The 19540-nt window shown below is 42.0% G+C and overlaps 1 protein-coding gene across 1 annotated transcript; it reads right to left on the bottom strand.

The window, feature by feature from the left end:
- Positions 1 to 3051: 3051 nt before the first annotated feature.
- Positions 3052 to 16436, bottom strand: slc5a1 (solute carrier family 5 member 1). Its single transcript, XM_071350458.1, has 14 exons — positions 16224 to 16436; positions 14780 to 14851; positions 14124 to 14228; positions 11804 to 11863; positions 11576 to 11680; positions 10529 to 10634; positions 8715 to 8795; positions 8078 to 8289; positions 7388 to 7631; positions 6003 to 6153; positions 5698 to 5866; positions 5054 to 5269; positions 4789 to 4903; positions 3052 to 4679 (listed from the first exon to the last, which is right to left on the bottom strand). The coding sequence occupies exons 1-14, from the start codon at positions 16353 to 16355 to the stop codon at positions 4465 to 4467; spliced, it is 1983 nt and encodes a 660-aa protein (XP_071206559.1). The 5' UTR covers positions 16356 to 16436; the 3' UTR covers positions 3052 to 4464.
- Between the last annotated feature and the right edge of the window lie 3104 nt (positions 16437 to 19540).

Below are 19540 nucleotides of genomic sequence, written 5' to 3'. Positions count from 1 at the left end.
GTGTCAGTTGTTGATGTGTGCAGAGGGTCCCTGGTTCGCGCCCGTGTCGGGGCGAGGGGACGGTACTAAAGTTATACTGTTACATTGATGCTGTTGACCCGGATCACTGGTTGCTGCGGAAAAGGAGGAGGTTGAAAGGGGGGTGAGTGTAACGGATGTGAAATGGCTAGCTAGTTAGCGGGTACGCGCTACTAGCATTTCAATCAGTTACGTCACTTGCTCTGAGACTTAAGTAGGGTTTCCCCTTGCTCTGCAAGGGCCGCGGCTTTTGTGGAGCGATGGGTAACGACGCTTCGTGGGTGTCAGTTGTTGATGTGTGCAGAGGGTCCCTGGTTCGCGCCCGTGTCGGGGCAAGGGGACGTACTAAAGTTATACTGTTACGTGTGTGTGTGTGTGTGTGTGTGTGTGTGTGTGTGTGTGTGTGTGTGTGTGTGTGTGTGTGTGTGTGTGTGTGTGTGTGTGTGTGTGTGTGTGTGTGTGTGTGTGTGTGTGTGTGTGTGTGTGTGTGTGTGTGTGTGTGTGTGTGAGTGAGTGAGTGAGTGAGAGAGAGAGAAACTTCCAAAGCCATCACCTACAGAGAAATGAACCTGGAGAATAACCCCCTAAGCAAGCTAGTCCTGGGGCTCTGTTCACAAACAGAGCCCCAGGACAGCTACACAATTAGACCCAACGAAATCATGAGGAAACAAAAAGATAATTACTTGACGCATTGGAAAGAATTTACAAAAAAACAGCGCAAGCTGGGATGCTATTTGGCTCTAAACAGAGAGTACATAGTGGCAGAATACCTGACCACTGTGACTAACCCAAAATTAAGGAAATCTTTGACTATGTACAGACTCAGTGAGCATAGCCTTGCTATTGAGAAAGGCCGCCGAAGGCAGACATGGCTCTCAAGAGAAGACTGGCTATGTGCACACTGCCCACAAAATGAGCTGCACTTCTCAACCTCCTGCCAAATGTATGACCATATTACACAGACCCACAAAGAATTCGAAAACGAATCCAATTTTGATAAACTCCCATATTTATTGGGTGAAATACCACAGTGTGCAATCACAGCAGCAAGATTTGTGACCTGTTGTCACAAGAAAAGGGCAACCAGTGAAGAACAAACACCATTGTAAATACAACCTATATTTATGTTTATTTATTTTCCCTTTTGTTCTTTAACTATTTGCACATTACAACATCATATATAGACATAATATGACATTTGAAATGTCTTTATTATTTTGGAGCTTTTGTGAGTGTAATGTTTACTGTTAATTTGTATTGTTTATTTCACTTTTGTATAATATCTACCTCACTTGCTTTGGCAATGTTAACACATGTTTCCCATGCCAATAAAGCCCCTTGAATTGAATTGAAAATTGAATTGAGAGAGAGAGAGAGAGAGAGAGAGAGAGAGAGAGAGAGAGAGAGAGAGAGAGAGAGAGAGAGAGAGAGAGAGAGAGAGAGAGAGAGAGAGAGAGAGAGAGAGAGAGAGAGAGAGAGAGAGAGAGAGAGAGAGAGAGCGCAAAAATAATATGTGGATGTTTTGAGACGAGAGACAGATGCTTCTAAGATGGCAGTGTGTTAGAGGGACTGGGATAGCACCAACATGGGATAGCACCAACAGGCAGAGTTTTCTGTGTTCTTTTACAATTACGCCAGGATTCAATCGAAAATCTCACTATAGCACACTTGATGTTGAAGGGTTATGGTTGCGCTCAGCATTACAGCTGTAGGACACTATAATACCATTCTAGGGTTAGGGTTAGATGCAATATAAGGCAAGTGACTTCAGTGACTAATTCCTCTGAATACTCCAGGCCGCAGCGTCATACTACTTGTCAGACATAGAAATCTGAAACTGTTTAGGTCTACTGTGCGTTGGGGTGGGCTTGGTGTGGGGTTTGGGGCGTCCGTTGGTAGCTTTTGAGCATTTATTTGGAATCCTCATGTCTTAAAGGTACACTCAGTAAAATCATGTTGCCACGAGCGGCACCGGAGATATTGAGATGAGCAAGATGCAAGACTTCGCTCTCACATAGTCACACACAGTATCTGCTCATGTGCACGCGTTCGCGTCGTAGCCAGGGCACCAGAACAGCAGAGAAGTTGAGCCTCGCGCTTCAATTGTTGCAGAAATTGACACACTATGCTGTTTACTTTCTCCATCTACGTCATATCGCTGAGTCTACCTTCAATCAATGTTAGGAAGAGGTTTGGTCCAAATCGGATGTTGGGTGCTATATTTATTCAATATTATATGAATCCTATAAATTAAAATGGCCAATTTGGGTGCAATCCATAGAGTTCAAATTGTCTTTCAACAAAATAATCTGTTTCTAACTGCAGAAACCATTTTAGAACAATCTGCGAGGGTGGGTGTCATGGCTTGCTGAAATGACATGGAACAACCCTAATACCATTCTAGGGTTAGGGTACACTACTTGTAACAGGTATACTTAGGGCTCTATTCAATCTGTACAGTTGAAGCGTTTCAGATTGTGTGATTTAAATGTTAAGGTCATTTCTGATTGAACGGACATATGCAGCGGTTCACTGTGAATGCAGTCTGTTCTAATGCGGGAACATTTCCTTTAAATTTCAATCACGCTGTTAAAATGAACATCCGCGATGCGGATTGAATAGAGCCCATAGACCAAAAGAGTGTAATCCACCCCATGTGGCTGTGATATTTTACATTCTTGGTCCTCCAGATGCACTTACTGTTATGACAGGCAGGGGGCAGTAAAGAAAAGCATGGCTCGGGGGTGTGTGTGGGTGTGTGTGTGTGTGCGTGCGTGCGTGCGTGCGTGAGTGAAGTGGGTTATTACTCCAGTACCATGAGGAAATGTACTGCTCCTTCCATCTTTGAGATATCATTCATTAACACATAGCAAAGCAAAATGACAGCTAGAGGAAAGAGGAAACATGGCACCACTTTTGACCTTTGATCGCCAGGCTCCATTCACCGTAGTCAGTCAGAGATTGAATGTGTGATAATGAGTTTGTGAGTCCATCCCTCATCTCTGAAAAATAGGGTAGTTCTCAACCTTTTTCGAACTAAGGTAGAATACTTTATTAATTCAGTAAAAGAAGCTACAAGATACATGTCATACGTGTTCAATAAGTATATGTGTTGTATTGGCTTTTTTCCTCTTATTGCCAACAACATTTGATGTGTCAATGCCTTAAAATCCACTGGCTGTACAGTGTTATCTTGGTAATGATGCTCCTTAAATCTTAAATTATGCAAGTTTATTCCTACTGCAGCCCCACCTGGTGTTTGTAATATAACAAACTAAAGTAACTTCAAGAAGGGCAGAAAGTTCAAAGTGAACGTTGGATACCCTTGGACACCGAGTTCTATTCAGATCCTTCATCAGCACCATCATCAGTATCATCATCATTATCCTCTTTATCATCCTCATGATCTTCATTACACATTCAACATACATGTACATACGTTTACAGTCCACAAAGAACAAAGAACACCAAACGAAGGAGCGTTGTGACACCCAGTCGTTCAGGTATGGAGCTAGGCCAGTCGTTCAGGTATGGCGCTAGCCCAGTCGTTCAGGTATGGAGCTAGGCCAGTCGTTCAGGTATGGAGCTAGGCCAGTCGTCCAGGTATGGAGCTAGGCCAGTCGTTCAGGTATGGAGCTAGGCCAGTCGTTCAGGTATGGAGCTAGGCCAGTCGTTCAGGTATGGAGCTAGGCCAGTCGTTCAGGTATGGCGCTAGGCCAGTCGTTCAGGTATGGAGCTAGGCCAGTCGTTCAGGTATGGAGCTAGGCCAGTCGTTCAGGTATGGAGCTAGGCCAGTCGTTCAGGTATGGAGCTAGGCCAGTCGTTCAGGTATGGAGCTAGCCCAGTCGTTCAGGTATGGAGCTAGGCCAGTCGTTCAGGTATGGCGCTAGGCCAGTCGTTCAGGTATGGAGCTAGGCCAGTCGTTCAGGTATGGAGCTAGGCCAGTCGTTCAGGTATGGAGCTAGGCCAGTCGTTCAGGTATGGAGCTAGGCCAGTCGTTCAGGTATGGAGCTAGGCCAGTCGTTCAGGTATGGAGCTAGGCCAGTCGTTCAGGTATGGAGCTAGGCCAGTCGTTCAGGTATGGAGCTAGGCCAGTCGTTCAGGTATGGAGCTAGGCCAGTCGTTCAGGTATGGAGCAAGGCCAGTCGTTCAGGTATGGAGCTAGGCCAGTCGTTCAGGTATGGAGCTAGGCCAGTCGTTCAGGTATGGAGCTAGGTAAGGCGTTCGTAGCATTAGCCACGTGGCGGGGGTGTGGAGATTACAAAGTTAAGAGGTTAAGAGCGACCTGTACAGATGATGGATAGAGGGAGGGAGTGTAAGAGAGGTGGCAATTCACAGTGCGTTGTGGGCCTGTGAGTCTGGGGCGATTTCAGGGTTGAAAGAGGAGGCTACTCAAGATTATGGTTAGACAGTCCAGGGCAGTGGAGGTCCAGTATGAGGAGATGTTTAACCGTAGAAGCCGTGCAAGAAGACACAGACGCACAGGAGGATGATGGCGTTGGCATTGACCACGTTCCTCCACAGGGGTTTCTCTGAGGTGTCTGTGAGTTTCCTCTGCAGCTCAGCCTGCTCCTCAGCACTCAGCTTGGGAGCATTCGATTTCTCCAAGCCACAGAAGCTCAACACTGCCTTCTTACAACAGCCTGGCTCCTCTGTGGGCTCTGCACAGACACACAAACACAGGGATGAAGAAACAGTGTGTGGTTGTAAATGTGAGAAATAAAATCTGTATGTGTGTCATGGAGTAACAGATAGAGATTGAAGAGAGACCTCTCGTATCTTCAATATCCACAAAGGTAGGTTCTTGATTTTCTTTCCAATTGTCTAGCTCCAGATCCACCCTCTCCTCTGTGCTGTTCCTCAGCTGCCAGCACAAGCGGTGCAACTGGAGATGGAGGGAGGAAGAGGCACGGGACAAACACATGGGGAGAAATTAATTTAGAGATAGCAGAGAGACTGCGTTTTTATTCAATTAACATTCACGGATGGAAGAATAACTAAAAAAGTTAGACTATTGGGGGCAGTTGTAACTTACATGTTTGTCGTCGATGGGTTTGGTCATGAGAGAGATGCTGACTATCAGCAGGCAGGAGATACAGAACAGAATAATGGAGAAGTAGAGGTAGTGGACCCCACAGATGATCACTGGACAGTTAGTGGGGGTCACACAGCTTCCTGTCCCATAGGCAAACTCACTGATCATCCTGGTTAAGCCAATAGCCAGGCCTATCGTAAGGCCATAGAACACACCCTGAAAGTGGGGGGGTCTGTGACTCAACACATTTTCATGGTTCACTTCCAATTGCACAAACATCACGTATAACACAAACATACACAGGAACAAGGCAGTAAATGGTGAAAGTGGTAACCAGGGTCCTTTGAGCCTAGCCAGCAGAGTTCAGATAAACTACTTAAGCAATAAGGCCCGAGGGGCATGTGATATATGGCCAATATACCACGGCTAAGGGCTGTCGTTTTGCACGACGCAATGCGGAGTGCCTGGATACGGCCCTTAGCTGTGGTATATTGACCATATGTGGTATATTGACCATATACCACAAACCCCTCAGGTACCTTATTGCTTAATTATACAACCGGTTAAATTAACCAGTTCAAACCATAAGTAGCTCAATGAAACTAGTTTAAATCACACTGACTTTGGTTAAGTTAGAGACTCACCGGCTCATTGATGCGCTTACAGAAGATGGCGAGCATGAAGGTGGCGGCGATGGGCGGGGTCAGGTAGCTGGTGATGGACTGGATGTAGTCAAAGAGCTGGCCGCTCTGAGCAGACTGGACCACAGGGATCCACGCTATACTCACCCCGATCAGAACCAGGATAAACACCCTACACAGCCAAGAATAATACATAAATATTACCCATTTATCTAAATGCAAACATACACAAGCAGAAACATATACACGTGTATTAAAGCAAGTGAAGTCCAAAGAACTCGAGCAGGCTGAGCTGTGTGTTACTGTACCTCCCAGCGATCATGAGTTCCTTCTCGGAGGCGGAGCTGCGTATCTTGGTGTAAATGTCCATCGTGAACAGGGTGCTGGCACTGTTGAAGATGGAGGTCAGGGAGCTCATCAGAGACGCCATCATCACCGACAGCATCAGGCCTCGCAGACCTGCAGGAGAGAGGGGAGGATGGGAGGAGAGGGCAGGGAGGGGGGGGTGCAAAGGAGAACAGGAATGGAGGGAATGCGGATTAGGATAGGTGTGGAAAAGAGAAAAGAGAAGGAATGAAGCGATGAACAAATGTGATGGTTGATTGTATTGGCAGCAACAACTGTTTTCCTGGAATAAGGAGTAGTACTTATTGAATCCACTATTTGTAGCAGTAGTAACAGTGTTGTAGTAACATAGTCCCTGTGCAGTGCGGTGCCAGGACAACAACCTCTCCCTCAACGTGAGCAAGACAAAGGAGCTGATCGTGGACTGCAGCCGAACACGCCCCCATTCTCATCGACAGGGCTGAAGTGGAGCAGGTCGAGAGTTTCAAGTTCCTTGGTGTCCACATCACCATCAAACTATCATGGTCCAAACACACCAAGACAGTCATGAAGAGGGCACGACAACACCTTTTCCCCCTCAGGAGGCTGAAAAGATTTGGCATGGGTCCCCAGATCCTCAAAAAGTTATTTAGCTGCACCATCGAGAGCATCCTGACCGGTTGCATCACCTCCTGGTATGGCAACTGCTCGTTATCCGACTGTAAGGCGCTATAACGGGTAGAGCGTATGGCCCAGCACATCACTGGGGCCAAGCTTCCTGCCTTCCAGGACCTATATACTAGGAGTGTCAGAGGAAGGCCCTAATTTATTGATTTTTTGTGAAAGTCATAGACTGTTCTCTCCGCTACCGCACGGCAAGCGGTACCGGAGTGCCAAGTCTAGGTCCAAAAGGCTCCTTAACAGCTTCTACCCCCAAGCCATAAGACTGCTGAACAATTAATCAAATGGCCACCTGGACTATCTACATTGACACCCCCCCCCCCCCCCCCCCCCTTTGTTTTTACACTGCTGCTACTCACTGTTTATTTTCTATGCATAGTCACTTTACCCCTACCTACATGTACAAATGACCTCGACTAACCTGACTCGGTAACGGTACCCCCTGTACATAGCCTCGGTATTGTTATTTTATTGTGTTACTTAATATTACCTTTTTTTACCTTAGTTTATTTCGTAAATATTTTCTTAACTCTATTTCTTGAACTACATTTTTGGTTAAGGGCTTGTAAGTAAGCATTTCACGGTACGGTTGTATCCGGCACATGTGACAAATACAATTTCATTTCATTTGATAGTGGTGCTAGGTCTGTCATTGTTACTAGATGGACTAGTATCTTCTGTTACCCACCATTTGGCATGAGGTCCACCACCAGTTTGGGATAAGCAATGTTGGTGCAGCCAACACTGGCCCCACAGTACCTCAGACACTCCTCTGGTTCCACGCACGCCACCTCGTCTGGGTAGAGGATTCGGCTGATCATGCCAGGGAAGACCATGAGGAACATGGGCAGCAGCTTCAGGTAGCCACACAGGATACAGCCAGCCTTGACATGGGAAAGATTCTTGGCAGATAGACAGCGCTGGACAATCACCTAGGTGACAGGAGAGATAAAAGGCCTCCAGTGACTAAAGAGGTGATGGATTAAGTTTTCATGGTCAAAACTTAAGTATGGTGCCTCTGTATTGCTTGAATATGTCAATATCAAGAGTAGAGGGGAATGAAAGGGGTTTGAAGTGAAATGCACTCATCATTCCTTCCATGCACCATACAACCACAGATCTTCTGACAGGTACAAATGTGTGTGCAGCTTTTCTAGCGGAAATAGTCTTATTTAATAAGTCTGTGGGAAGGAAGTGCATTTGGGTCTAACTAAAAGCATGCTTCTCTGCATAAGGCAGCCACTTAAGCTAAGACAAGCTGAGAGCTGTTTGGAAAGAGTGGCCATGGTAATGATACACACATTAGTGTGTGTGTGTGTGTGCATGTAACTGAGGGAGGGTGTTAGACTTATTAATTCCCTACGGAGCAGTAGGCTACCTGATCAGTGCACCAGTACCAGGTGGCCTGGACAGTGAGGCCAAACACCAGGCCTGGCCAGGGCAGGTCCCCTGTCACCGCGTCCCTGAAGATGTGGAAGGAGTCAGGCCGAGGGGTGTAGCAGCTCTCACTGATGTTGACCCCAGTCAGAGTGGGTATGGCCTCCATGTAGCGCGTCTGGAAGTTCTCATAACCTCCCACCTCATTGAAGGCTGGGGAGACAGACAGAAGAGGGTTGGGAAAGAGGGATGAGAGAGGTTAGAGGAATTGGAAGAAGAGATATAGAGTTTTAGGAAAAGGAAAAGAGGCAATGAATAAATACATTACCATAACCCATGAGGGTGAATAAATACATTACTATAACCCATGAGGGTGAATAAATACATTACCATAACCCATGAGGGTGAATAAATGCATTACCATAACCCATGAGGATGAATAAATACATTACCATAACCCATGAGGGTGAATAAATACATTACCATAACCCATGAGGATGAATAAATACATTACCATAACCCATGAGGATGAATAAATACATTACCATAACCCATGAGGATGAATAAATACATTACCATAACCCATGAGGATGAATAAATACATTACCATAACCCATGAGGATGAATAAATACATTACCATAACCCATGAGGATGAAAGATCCCACGACCATGATGATGGTCTGCAATGTGTCTGTGTAGATCACTGCAGCCAGTCCACCTGAAGCAGAGTGCACATGGTGAGAGTCAGCACAACACAATCCCACTCATTACTCATACAGGGTTACAGTCAATGACTAAGCTGTGGAAAACCCCTGTAGTACTCATTTACACTGTAGACGTGATGTTTATTTTTTACTTTAATGATTGCCCTTGGTCAAAAAGGATAGCCTGTTAGTGGTCCAGTTGTTCGTTTGATGTTTGTCTATCATATAGACTCTATAACTCCCCTCAGTAGTTGTGTACGGTATATGAATATACATGTAGGTCATTGATATTCATTTGAGCACAATGGTAATAGAGAGGATACGGTGGCCTACATACATTTGCGTGGGGCTGCCTTACAGACTGAAAATCAAGCCCTAGCAAAGAATAACAGTGCACACAACGTTTGCTGTTGACTGCACCTCGAAAGCATCGATGTGTCACGTGTGCATGACAGTATTTGATGCTGTGAGTCACTCTATTTTCAGCAGTTAACTCACCTTCATGTATGATATTTACAAAACCTATACTAAACTCCACTACATGTTTATATGAGCATTATGGAAACCTAATCCTATACAGAGATTAAAAAAAATATTTAACCCTTAATTAACTAGGCAATTTACAATGACGGCCTACCCCGGCCAAACCGGAACCCGGACAACGCTGGGCCAATTGTGCGCCGCCCTATGGGACTCTCAATCACGGTCGGTTGTGATACAGCCTGGAATTGAACCAGGGTCTGTAGGGATGCCTCTAGCACTGAGATGCAGTGTCTTAAACTGCTGCGCCACTCAGGAGACAGTCTAGACTAATCTACATTACATGTTTATATGAGTATTATGGAAACCCAATCCTATACAGAGACAGTGTTGCGTTACTGACCTTGCTGATGGCCTGTCAGTGAACTAAAGTCCTGGAATTAATGCATCATTACAGAGGTGAACAACAAGGTTTTATCAGGGAGTATGGGTAATTACGCATGTGGTACAGGAGATAAACAGCCTTGGAGGAAGGCATTTGTGCCGTCAGACATAGTCTGCTATTAAGACTCAAATACAGCAATACAGGATGGACTTTACTCCACTCTGCCATGGTTACAGATAAGAACTCCATATTGGTTTAAATGGACATAGTCGATATAGGGCTCCTCTCAGTGAATTAGTTATATATCGCTGCTATACACTAAGTGCACAAAACATTAGGAACACCTTCCTAATACTGAGATGCACCCCCCTTTGCCCTCAGAACAGCCTCAATTCGATGTGGCATGGACTCTACAATGTGTGGAAAGCATTCTACAGTGATGCTGGCACATGTTGACTCCAATGATTCCCACAGTTTGGTCAAGTTGGCTGGATGTCCTTTGGGTGGTGGACCATTCTTGATACACACAGGAATCTGTTGAGCGTGAAAAACCCAGCAGCGTTGCAGTTCTTGACACACATTTAAACTGGTCCACCTGGCACCTACTACCATTTGTCTTGCCCATTCACCCTCTGAATAGCACACATACACAATCCATGTCTCACTTGTCTCAAGGCTTAAAAATCCTTCCTTAACCTGTCTCCTCCCTTTCATCTACACTGATGTAAGTGGATTTAACAAGTGACATCAATAAGGGATCATAGCTTTCACCTGAATTCACCTGGTCAGTCTGTCATGGAAAGTGCATGTTTTGTACACTCAGTGTATATCGCTGCTATATACAGTTATGTAGTGTAAAGTTGAGAGTATGTATTAATATACCTGTGACGGTGTATAGAGCAGTGATACTTAGCAGGAGAACCACAGCAAGGTAGATGTTAAGCCCGAGAGCCTGGTTAATAAAGATGGCTCCAGAAAACATATCTGCCTGAGAGAGAGAAAGAGAGATTGAGAGAGAGAGTGAGAGAGAGAGAGAGAGAGAGAGAGAGAGAGAGAGAGAGAGAGAGAGAGAGAGAGAGAGAGAGAGAGAGAGAGAGAGAGAGAGAGAGAGAGAGAGAGAGAGAGAGAGAGAGAGAGAGAGAGAGAGAGAGAGAGAGAGAGAGAGAGAGAGAGAGAGAGAGAGAGAGAGAGAGAGGGGATTAACGACAAAGGAAGGGCTTCTATATGGCTAGCACACGATTTTGGATGAAGAAAAAATTCAATACAATAACTGTCATAAACGAACAGCTGACTGAAGACCAGATGGCCGAGCATTCGTGAAGTTGAGTCTGTTTCTACGTACATAAATTAACATGGACTTTTAACAACGTGATGAAACTTTGTTGCCCCTTGCTGAAACAAGCAATAAAACTGTCCTTCTTTAGACTAGTTGAGTATCTGGGACATCAGCATTTGTGGGTTCGATTACAGGTTCAAAATGGCCAGAAACAATGAACTTTATTCTGAAACTTGTCAGTCTATTCTTGTTCTGAGAAAGGAAGGCTATTCCATGCGAGAAATTGCCAATAAACTGAAGATCTGGTACAACGCTGTGTACTACTCTCTTCACAGAACAGCACAAACTGGTTCTAACCAGAATAGAAAGAGGAGTGGGAGGCCCCGGTGCACAACTGAGCAAGAGGACAAGTACATTAGATTGTCTAGTTTGAGAAACAGACGCCTCACAAGTCCTCAACTGGCAGCTTCATTAAATATTACCCGCAAAACCGTTATTTTAATGGACATAAAAATTTGCTTTTCTTTCGAAAACAAGGACATTTCTAAGTGACCCCAAACTTTTGAACGGTAGTGTATATATACAGTGTACCTAGTTGTTTTTATGGACTGACCATCAGTAATATACAATGAACAGTGATATGAGTGACTCACTGAGATCTTAGTGAAGACATAGAGGAAGAGTGAGAGCACTGAGAGATAGATGCGGATGCGCTGGCCTCCGAACCGCTTCCTCAAGTACTCTGGCATGGTCACCACCTAAACACATCCAGTAGACATGACTACATTGTGGAATAGCACTTGATTATATGCTACAGAAATGTAAGAAATTGCATGGTATAATGGTAATTACACTGTAATAGCAGAAAAGGTTGTTCTCACCCCAGCTTTGATGTAAATGGGAACAAAGAGCCATCCAAGAATGATCACCACCACAAGAGCCTGAAAACACACATCCTAAGGGCTCAGATGGGGAATATATGAAATGACAGATTTTTTACTTTTTACTAGAAGTGTTACTACTTTCGCCCACTGCTGTTCTCTAGTATCGATCATATAGTGACATTTAACCTACAGGCTTATCAGCCCCAATATAGATAATAAACTATATTATGTAAAAAAAAAAAATGTTAAAAAAATTGCGCCTTTTATACAAATAATTGCAGAGTTCAATAGAAATAGAGATGATATGATAACAGAGATAGAGACGAGATGATAACAGAGATAGAGACGAGATGATAACAGAGATAGAGGAGATGATAACAGAGATAGAGATGAGATGATAACAGAGATAGAGATGAGATTAGATGATAATAGAGATAGAGATGAGATGATAATAGAGATAGAGATGAGATGATAATAGAGATGAGATGATTATAGAGATAGAGATTAGATGATAATAGAGATAGAGATGAGATGATAACAGAGATCGAGATGAGATGATAATAGAGATAGAGATGCGATGCGATGATAATAGAGATAGAGATGATAATAGAGATGAGATGATAACAGAGATAGAGATGAGATGATAACATAGATAGAGATGAGATGATAACAGAGATAGAGGAGATGATAACAGAGATAGAGATGAGATGATAATAGAGATAGCGATGAGATGATAATAGAGATAGAGATTAGATGATAACAGAGATCGAGATGAGATGATAATAGAGATAGAGATGAGATGATAATAGAGATGAGATGATAACAGAGATAGAGATGAGATGATTATAGAGATAGAGATTAGATGATAACAGAGATCGAGATGAGATGATAATAGAGATAGAGATGAGATGATAATAGAGATGAGATGATAACAGAGATAGAGATGAGATGATAACATAGATATAGATGAGATGATAATAGAGATAGAGATGAGATGATAATAGAGATTGAGATGAGATGATTACAGAGATAGAGATTAGATGATAACAGAGATTGAGATGATACTAGAGATAGAGATGAGATGATAACATAGATATAGATGAGATGATAATAGAGATAGAGATGAGATGATAATAGAGATTGAGATGAGATGATTATAGAGATAGAGATTAGATGATAACAGAGATCGAGATGAGATGATAACAGAGATAGAGATGAGATGATAATAGAGATGAGATGATAACAGAGATAGAGATGAGATGATAACATAGATAGAGATGAGATGATAATAGAGATAGAGATGAGATGATTATAGAGATAGAGATGAGAATATAATAGAGATAGAGATGAGATGATAATAGAGATTGAGATGAGATGATTACAGAGATAGAGATGAGATGATAACAGAGATATAGATGAGATGATAATAGAGATAGAGATGAGATGATAATAGAGATTGAGATGAGATGATTACAGAGATAGAGATTAGATGATAACAGAGATATAGATGAGATGATAACAGAGATTGAGATGATACTAGAGATTGAGATGAGATGATTACAGAGATAGAGATGAGATGATAACAGAGATAGAGATGTGATTATAATAGAGATTGAGATTAGATGGTTTACAGAGATAGATGAGATGATAATAGAGATAGAGATGATAACAAAGATAGAGATGAGATGATGATAGAGATAAGATGATAACAGAGATTGAGATGAGATGATAACAGAGATAGAGATGCGGTGATAATAGAGATTGAGATGAGATGATTACAGAGATAGCGATGAGATGATAACAGAGATAGAGATGAGATGATAACAGAAATAGAGATGAGATGATAATAAAGATAGATAATAGAGATAGAGATTAGATGATTACAGAGATAGAGATGATAAGTTTACAAGTTTACAATTGGCTCATTCATCCCCCTCCTCTCCCCTGTAACTATTCCCCAGGTCGTTGCTGCAAATGAGAACGTGTTCTCAGTCAACTTACCTGGTAAAATAACGGATAAAAAATAATAATAATAATAATAAAAATAAATAAAATAAAATAAAAATAACAGAGATAGAGATGAGATGATAACAGAGATAGAGATGAGATGATAACAGAGATAGAGATAAGATGATAACAGAGATAGAGATGAGATGATAACAGAGATAGAGGAGATGATAACAGAGATAGAGATGCGATGATAATAGAGATAGAGATGAGATGAGTGATAATATCAGGTACGTTTCAGGTACGTTTATGATGATGTTTGCATGAGAGGTTATCAGGGTATTTATTTACATTAGACGTTGCCACTCACATTCCATTCGAATCCGCCAATGGCAAGTCCACCTGCAGCCGCAGTCCCTGCGATGCCAACAAAATGCCCACTGCCAATGTTGCTAGCAAAGAGGGATGCCCCAATCTGGAGAGGAAGGACAGAGGAACGTTCAGGATCAATTTATACAGAAAGTAGTTATATTCTTTCACAGTTTTGGGATATGGAAGGTCATTGAGAAGAACTTCATTCATAAAGGAACATTTACAACAACAACAGGTGGACCGTGTTAGATAACGGGGCAAAGGTTGCCAAGTACATGGTCCATAGAAGGGAAATATGCAATTAAGTTAGACACCTCACATGTACTGGTACAATCAACATCAGTCATTAGTGAGTCATTAGGAGCAGTCTCAAATGAAGGGCATATGATTTATGGGCTTCCAACGCATCAAGATAAAAGATTATGACCTTGATTTAAGTATGAACTGGACACTTCCATGGAATACAGGCACGTATTAGGATAGTTCAGGAGAACAGGGTGTGTCTTTCCAAATATGGGCCAGTGTCATAAACAGTGGGCAGTAGATTAGAGCGAGTTCGATGCCTTTGAACGTAATAATGTATCAGCATTCAGGGCTCGAACCACCCAGTTTATAATATGTAATAGACTGTCCTAAGAGAAGACTTATACTCACTGGCCACCACACCATGCTTCTTCCTGCGAGGAAGAATCCACCTACGGTGGCTCGGTTTGTGCTCACCATAGCCTGCAAAGAGAGACGGGTTAATTGAGTTGTTTTGAGATACCATATTCATGTATCAGGGATCATGTTGATCAATAACCTTGTTGTTACATGATACGGTCGTTTGCACCTTTTTCAGTTATATATACAAGGTCAATATACATTTTTGTTTATATGGTGTTAATGTCACACTGATGGTTTACTACATCTTGTAAACATTGTTCGGGTCAATCATCAATCAGCACTAACCACTGGGCACACACTGGTTGAATCAAAGTTGTTTCCACATCATTTCAATGAAACTACATGTACGTTGAACCAAAGAGGAATAGATGTTACTTGTCTGTGCCCAGTGGGTGTGTAGTTAGTACTGTTGCGACTCTCCACAAGGCTGAAACAATATGACAAATGCAAAAGTATTCCTCAGCAATTTAATTCAAACATACTTGGTGACTTGTTCTATAAATGTCTGGCAATATTATACATTTTGCAGCTGGGCATAAATTGAAGCAATCCAGGGAATTCAATGAGAGGTCAGTGCACTTGGTAATCATAGGCTACTTAACACTTGGTATTCATAAGCTACTTGACACTTGGTTATCACAGGCTAATTGACACTTGGTATTCATAGGCTACTTAACACTTGGTATTCAAAAGCTACTTGACACTTGGTATTCATAGGCTACTTGACACTTGGTATTCATAGTCTACTTGACACTTGGTATTCATAGTCTACTTGACACTTGGTATTCATAGGCTACTTGACACTGGGTATTCATAGGCTACTTAACATGTGGTATTCATAGGCTACTTGACACTTGGTTATCACAGGCTAATTGACACTTGGTATTCATAGGCTACTTCACACTGGGTATTCATAGGCTACTTGACACTTGGTATTCATAGGCTACTTGACACTTGGTATTCATAGGCTACTTAACACTTGGTATTCATAGGCTACTTGACACTGGGTATTCATAGGCTACTTGACATACACTTGAGGAGAATTTCCGCATAATGTACCTGGCACAATGGCCCAATTGGACAATATCTGCAGCAACAAGTGTACTGCATGAGTCCAGCCATTAACCCATTAGTGATTATGTTTTTTGGAAGCCATCTGAATTACTTTGAATAGAAAGTGTAGAATATCATAATTCATATTTAATTTTTGTAAATATAAGGACATATTATCACTCAGAAGGAAACTCATTGAAACACTATCCAGATGCTTCTATTTTTTTATTTAAAAAAAAATCATATTCAGTATAGAGAAAACAACTTTTCTCCAGATTCAACTAAAACATGCTCTCTTTTCCTTTCTGAGGGATTAACTATTCACAGACACAGAGTTGTTTTAGTGTCAATGTGTCAATGGAAAGATTAAGGAACTCACCCATACTCCGACTGCCAGGACAACCAAAAAGTAGATCACAATGACGGAGATATCCGCCGGGTTGTTGAGAGCCGTGGTGCCATTGTTAGGCACACTTCTAACTAAGGACAACCCAAAATAATCCTGTGTCATTTTGTCTGTTCTGAGCTGCAGAGATGACCAGAGGACAGGTGTATTGTAGAAGCCTCTCTCCTTTACTGCTGTGCTACTGACTCCTCTGTCACCTGCAATGCTACTTATGTACTACTGACCCCACAGATAGGTATGTGTGTGCACGTGAGCACGTATGTACCTGTGCGTGTGGACCAGTGGAGGCTCCTCAGAGGAGGAAGGGGAGGACTGTCCTCAACAGTGAATTTCAGAAAAATGTAAATAGTGAAACATTTAAAAAGTTATCATTTTTAGATGAAACTATACTAACAATATTCACATCACCAAATAATTGATTAAAACACACTGTTTTGCAATGAAGGTCTACAGTAGCCGCAATATCACTCTGTAGGGTAGCACCATTGTGTAGCCGGAGGACAGCTAGTTTCCATCCTCCTCTGGTTACATTGACTTCAATACAAAACCTAGGAGGCTCATGGTTCTCACCCCCTTCCATAGACTTACACAGTCATTAGGACAACTTCCAGAGGACCTCCTCCAAACGGTCAGAGCTCTTGCAGCAACTGACATGTTGTCCACCCAATCAAAGGATCAGAGAATGAATCTAGTACTGAAAGCATAAGCTATAGCTAGCTAGCACTGAAGTTCATAATATGTGGTGAGTAGTTGACTCAAGGAGAGAGAAAAACAATAGCTCAACAGTTTTGAACAAATTAATTTATTAAAAAATGAAGGAGAAGCAAGAGAGAGAGAGAAAGAGAGAGATTTTGTATTTTTTCATTTTCACTTACCTAGCTAGTTTAGCCTACTCAAGCACCCTGCCCAAACAGGGTTAGCTCGCTGGCTATGTTAGCTAGCTGGCTATTGCTATCCAACACTGGAACTCTTCGAAGTCAAGGTAAGCTTTTGGTTTTATTAATTTATTGCCCGTCGGTGTAACTGCTAAACTCCTTGCTGACTGTACACTGTAATGCATGATTGTAGCGGGTTTACTAACACCTTAGTTCTAGAAGCTATGTTGACTATGACATTATTTAATATGGTGACAACGATGTAGGATATGTGTAACGGTTAGTGGTTATGATATGAAGGTTTGGTTTGGAAAGGTTTTTTCATCTGGTCACAGACAGCTGATGTGTTGTGCACTGAAGTCCACAAGCGCAGGGAAAAGGTGAGAAGAGGGGAGTGCGTAGATGCGAGAAGCAATTCTTCAATGATCAAAAGGATCATGCTGTTTGTATGTGGCTGCAATGAAAGTGAACTCTGGGTGTGATCAGGGGTGTATTCATTCTGCCGATTCTGTTGTAAAAACATTTCTTAAACGGAAGCAAAAGGAACAAAATATGAGAAACTTACCTGAATTTGTCCTATAGAAAAATCTTGTTTGCAACTGTTGGACAAATGATTACACCCTAGATCAGCTAGAGGCAACAAGAGTGTGCAAGGCAGTGTTGAATGTGTCAATGTCTGTCACCTTGATGACTCAAATTTCTCTCGACCTGTGCTCCTACATTGTAAGCTTTTATTCATAGGCTAGGTTGTAGCAAGCTCATGATGTGTATAGGTAAAATTCGACTATCATGTAGTAGTCTAAATCTATCGATGTTACATTGAGCTGGGTTAATTGTATATGAATGACAGTCATCCAATGTGCTGTAGTAGAAATAAGGCCAACCTCATAAAAAACAAATCATCCTCCCTCATCTTAAACGGCACCGACCCCCACTGGTGTGTTGGTTAATAGTGTGTTTGAGACAATGCAAAGAATGTGCTTTATGGCAAACAAAGGGTCATTGAAGGGGAAATCAACAGTTGCTACATCCATTTTTGGACTTATAAATTAATTATATGTACCCATTGATTCTTGAAGAATGTACAGTAACTTATGCCTCACGAGCTTAGTTCAACTGTTGTACCCTATCAGAACCCCAAATATAAGCTTGTTTTACTCCAATGTTTGTAAATAAACACAATATAGCATAAAAACGATCATTTTGACATCATGGTTGGTCAGTCCTTGCATTCTTAGCTCTGTCTAGGAATTTGAGAATGGTTGCATTTCTCCCAACCCATCCCTCAGCTTTTTACCATAACAGTGGCAGGCAGTAGCTTTGTTATTGTTTCTACTGCTGATTGACGCTTTAATGATCAACTAAACCGCAAATACTTAGAAGAAAAAAAAAATCCTATAAAAGACAACTTGTAAGCCACTCCACTTTCAGAATTACACTAACCCTAGACTGGTTGATATAACTCTGAAAGTAGGTGACTACTGTAGGTAGATACATCAACTGTGAAAGTGCTGTGGCAGCAGGTGAATTGTGGACTCCTGGGAGAAAGAGCACACCAAAGAGCATACAGGAAAAACAATATGTTGGGTTTTTGATAGAACACAACCATTAGGAAGGATTTATTGGCTATAATAGGACATGTTTAATGGGGAAATATAGTAATACTAGCATTAAATGTGTGTTAATGGACATGGCTGTTGACTGTAAGCCCAGGCCATGAACTCTTCTGTCAATATTATGATTTATTTCCACAAGGAAACAAATTCTGAATCAAGGTAACAGTCAATCAAAAAGGTGCTTTCTTCACAAAACTACCTCACTCACAGAGTAAACACACACAGATAGTGGGTTAATGATTACTCTGCCCCTCCATTCCTCTTCAGGTTGCTGGTGAAGACTTGAGTGTGCGTGTGATAAGGGGCTATCCATAAAATTGTATTAATCTCTCTCATCACAGCTACGAACAATCTTGTTCACATACATTTACATCAGCCATTAGTCTCTACAGGTATATAACATTTACAATGTCACTGTATGATCTTACCCTTGTACTGCTCCAAGGGTTGGGTAGATTACTTTTTCAATGTAATCCGTTACAGTTACTAGTTACCTGTCCAAAATTGTAATCAGTAATGTAACTTTTGGATTACCCAAACTCAGTAACGTAATCTGATTACATTCAGTTATTTTTAGATGACTTTTCCCTTAAGAGGCAATTGAACATCTATTGCAGGATAAATAAACGTTAAAGTTTACATAGCTGGCCATATATGGACGTACAATTTCACTTTATGGGTTGGTTATGTAGGCTTCTTCAAACCCATCGCTTTTTACAACATATAATAATACAATTAAATTATATCTTTACATTAAAAACCAGTCTATCAGAATTCCAGTCATTCCAATAAATGTTAT

The sequence above is a fragment of the Salvelinus alpinus genome, chromosome 18, assembly GCF_045679555.1.
Source record: "Salvelinus alpinus chromosome 18, SLU_Salpinus.1, whole genome shotgun sequence".
Lineage (NCBI taxonomy): Eukaryota > Metazoa > Chordata > Actinopteri > Salmoniformes > Salmonidae > Salvelinus > Salvelinus alpinus.
Note: the sequence above shows the minus strand (reverse complement) of the source record. Positions and strands in the feature narration are given on the sequence as shown.

What these genes read in the sequence shown, in the direction of transcription:
- slc5a1 (XM_071350458.1), bottom strand. Translation starts at nt 16,355, where the DNA reads ATGACACAGGATTATTTTGGGTTGTCCTTAGTTAGAAGTGTGCCTAAC. An exon ending in TGCTCTATACACCGTCACAG is followed by an intron (nt 8,796 to 10,528) that starts GTATATTAATAC and finishes ACTCTGCTTCAG; the next exon opens with GTGGACTGGCTGCAGTGATC. An exon ending in GAACTCATGATCGCTGGGAG is followed by an intron (nt 5,867 to 6,002) that starts GTACAGTAACAC and finishes TTGGCTGTGTAG; the next exon opens with GGTGTTTATCCTGGTTCTGA.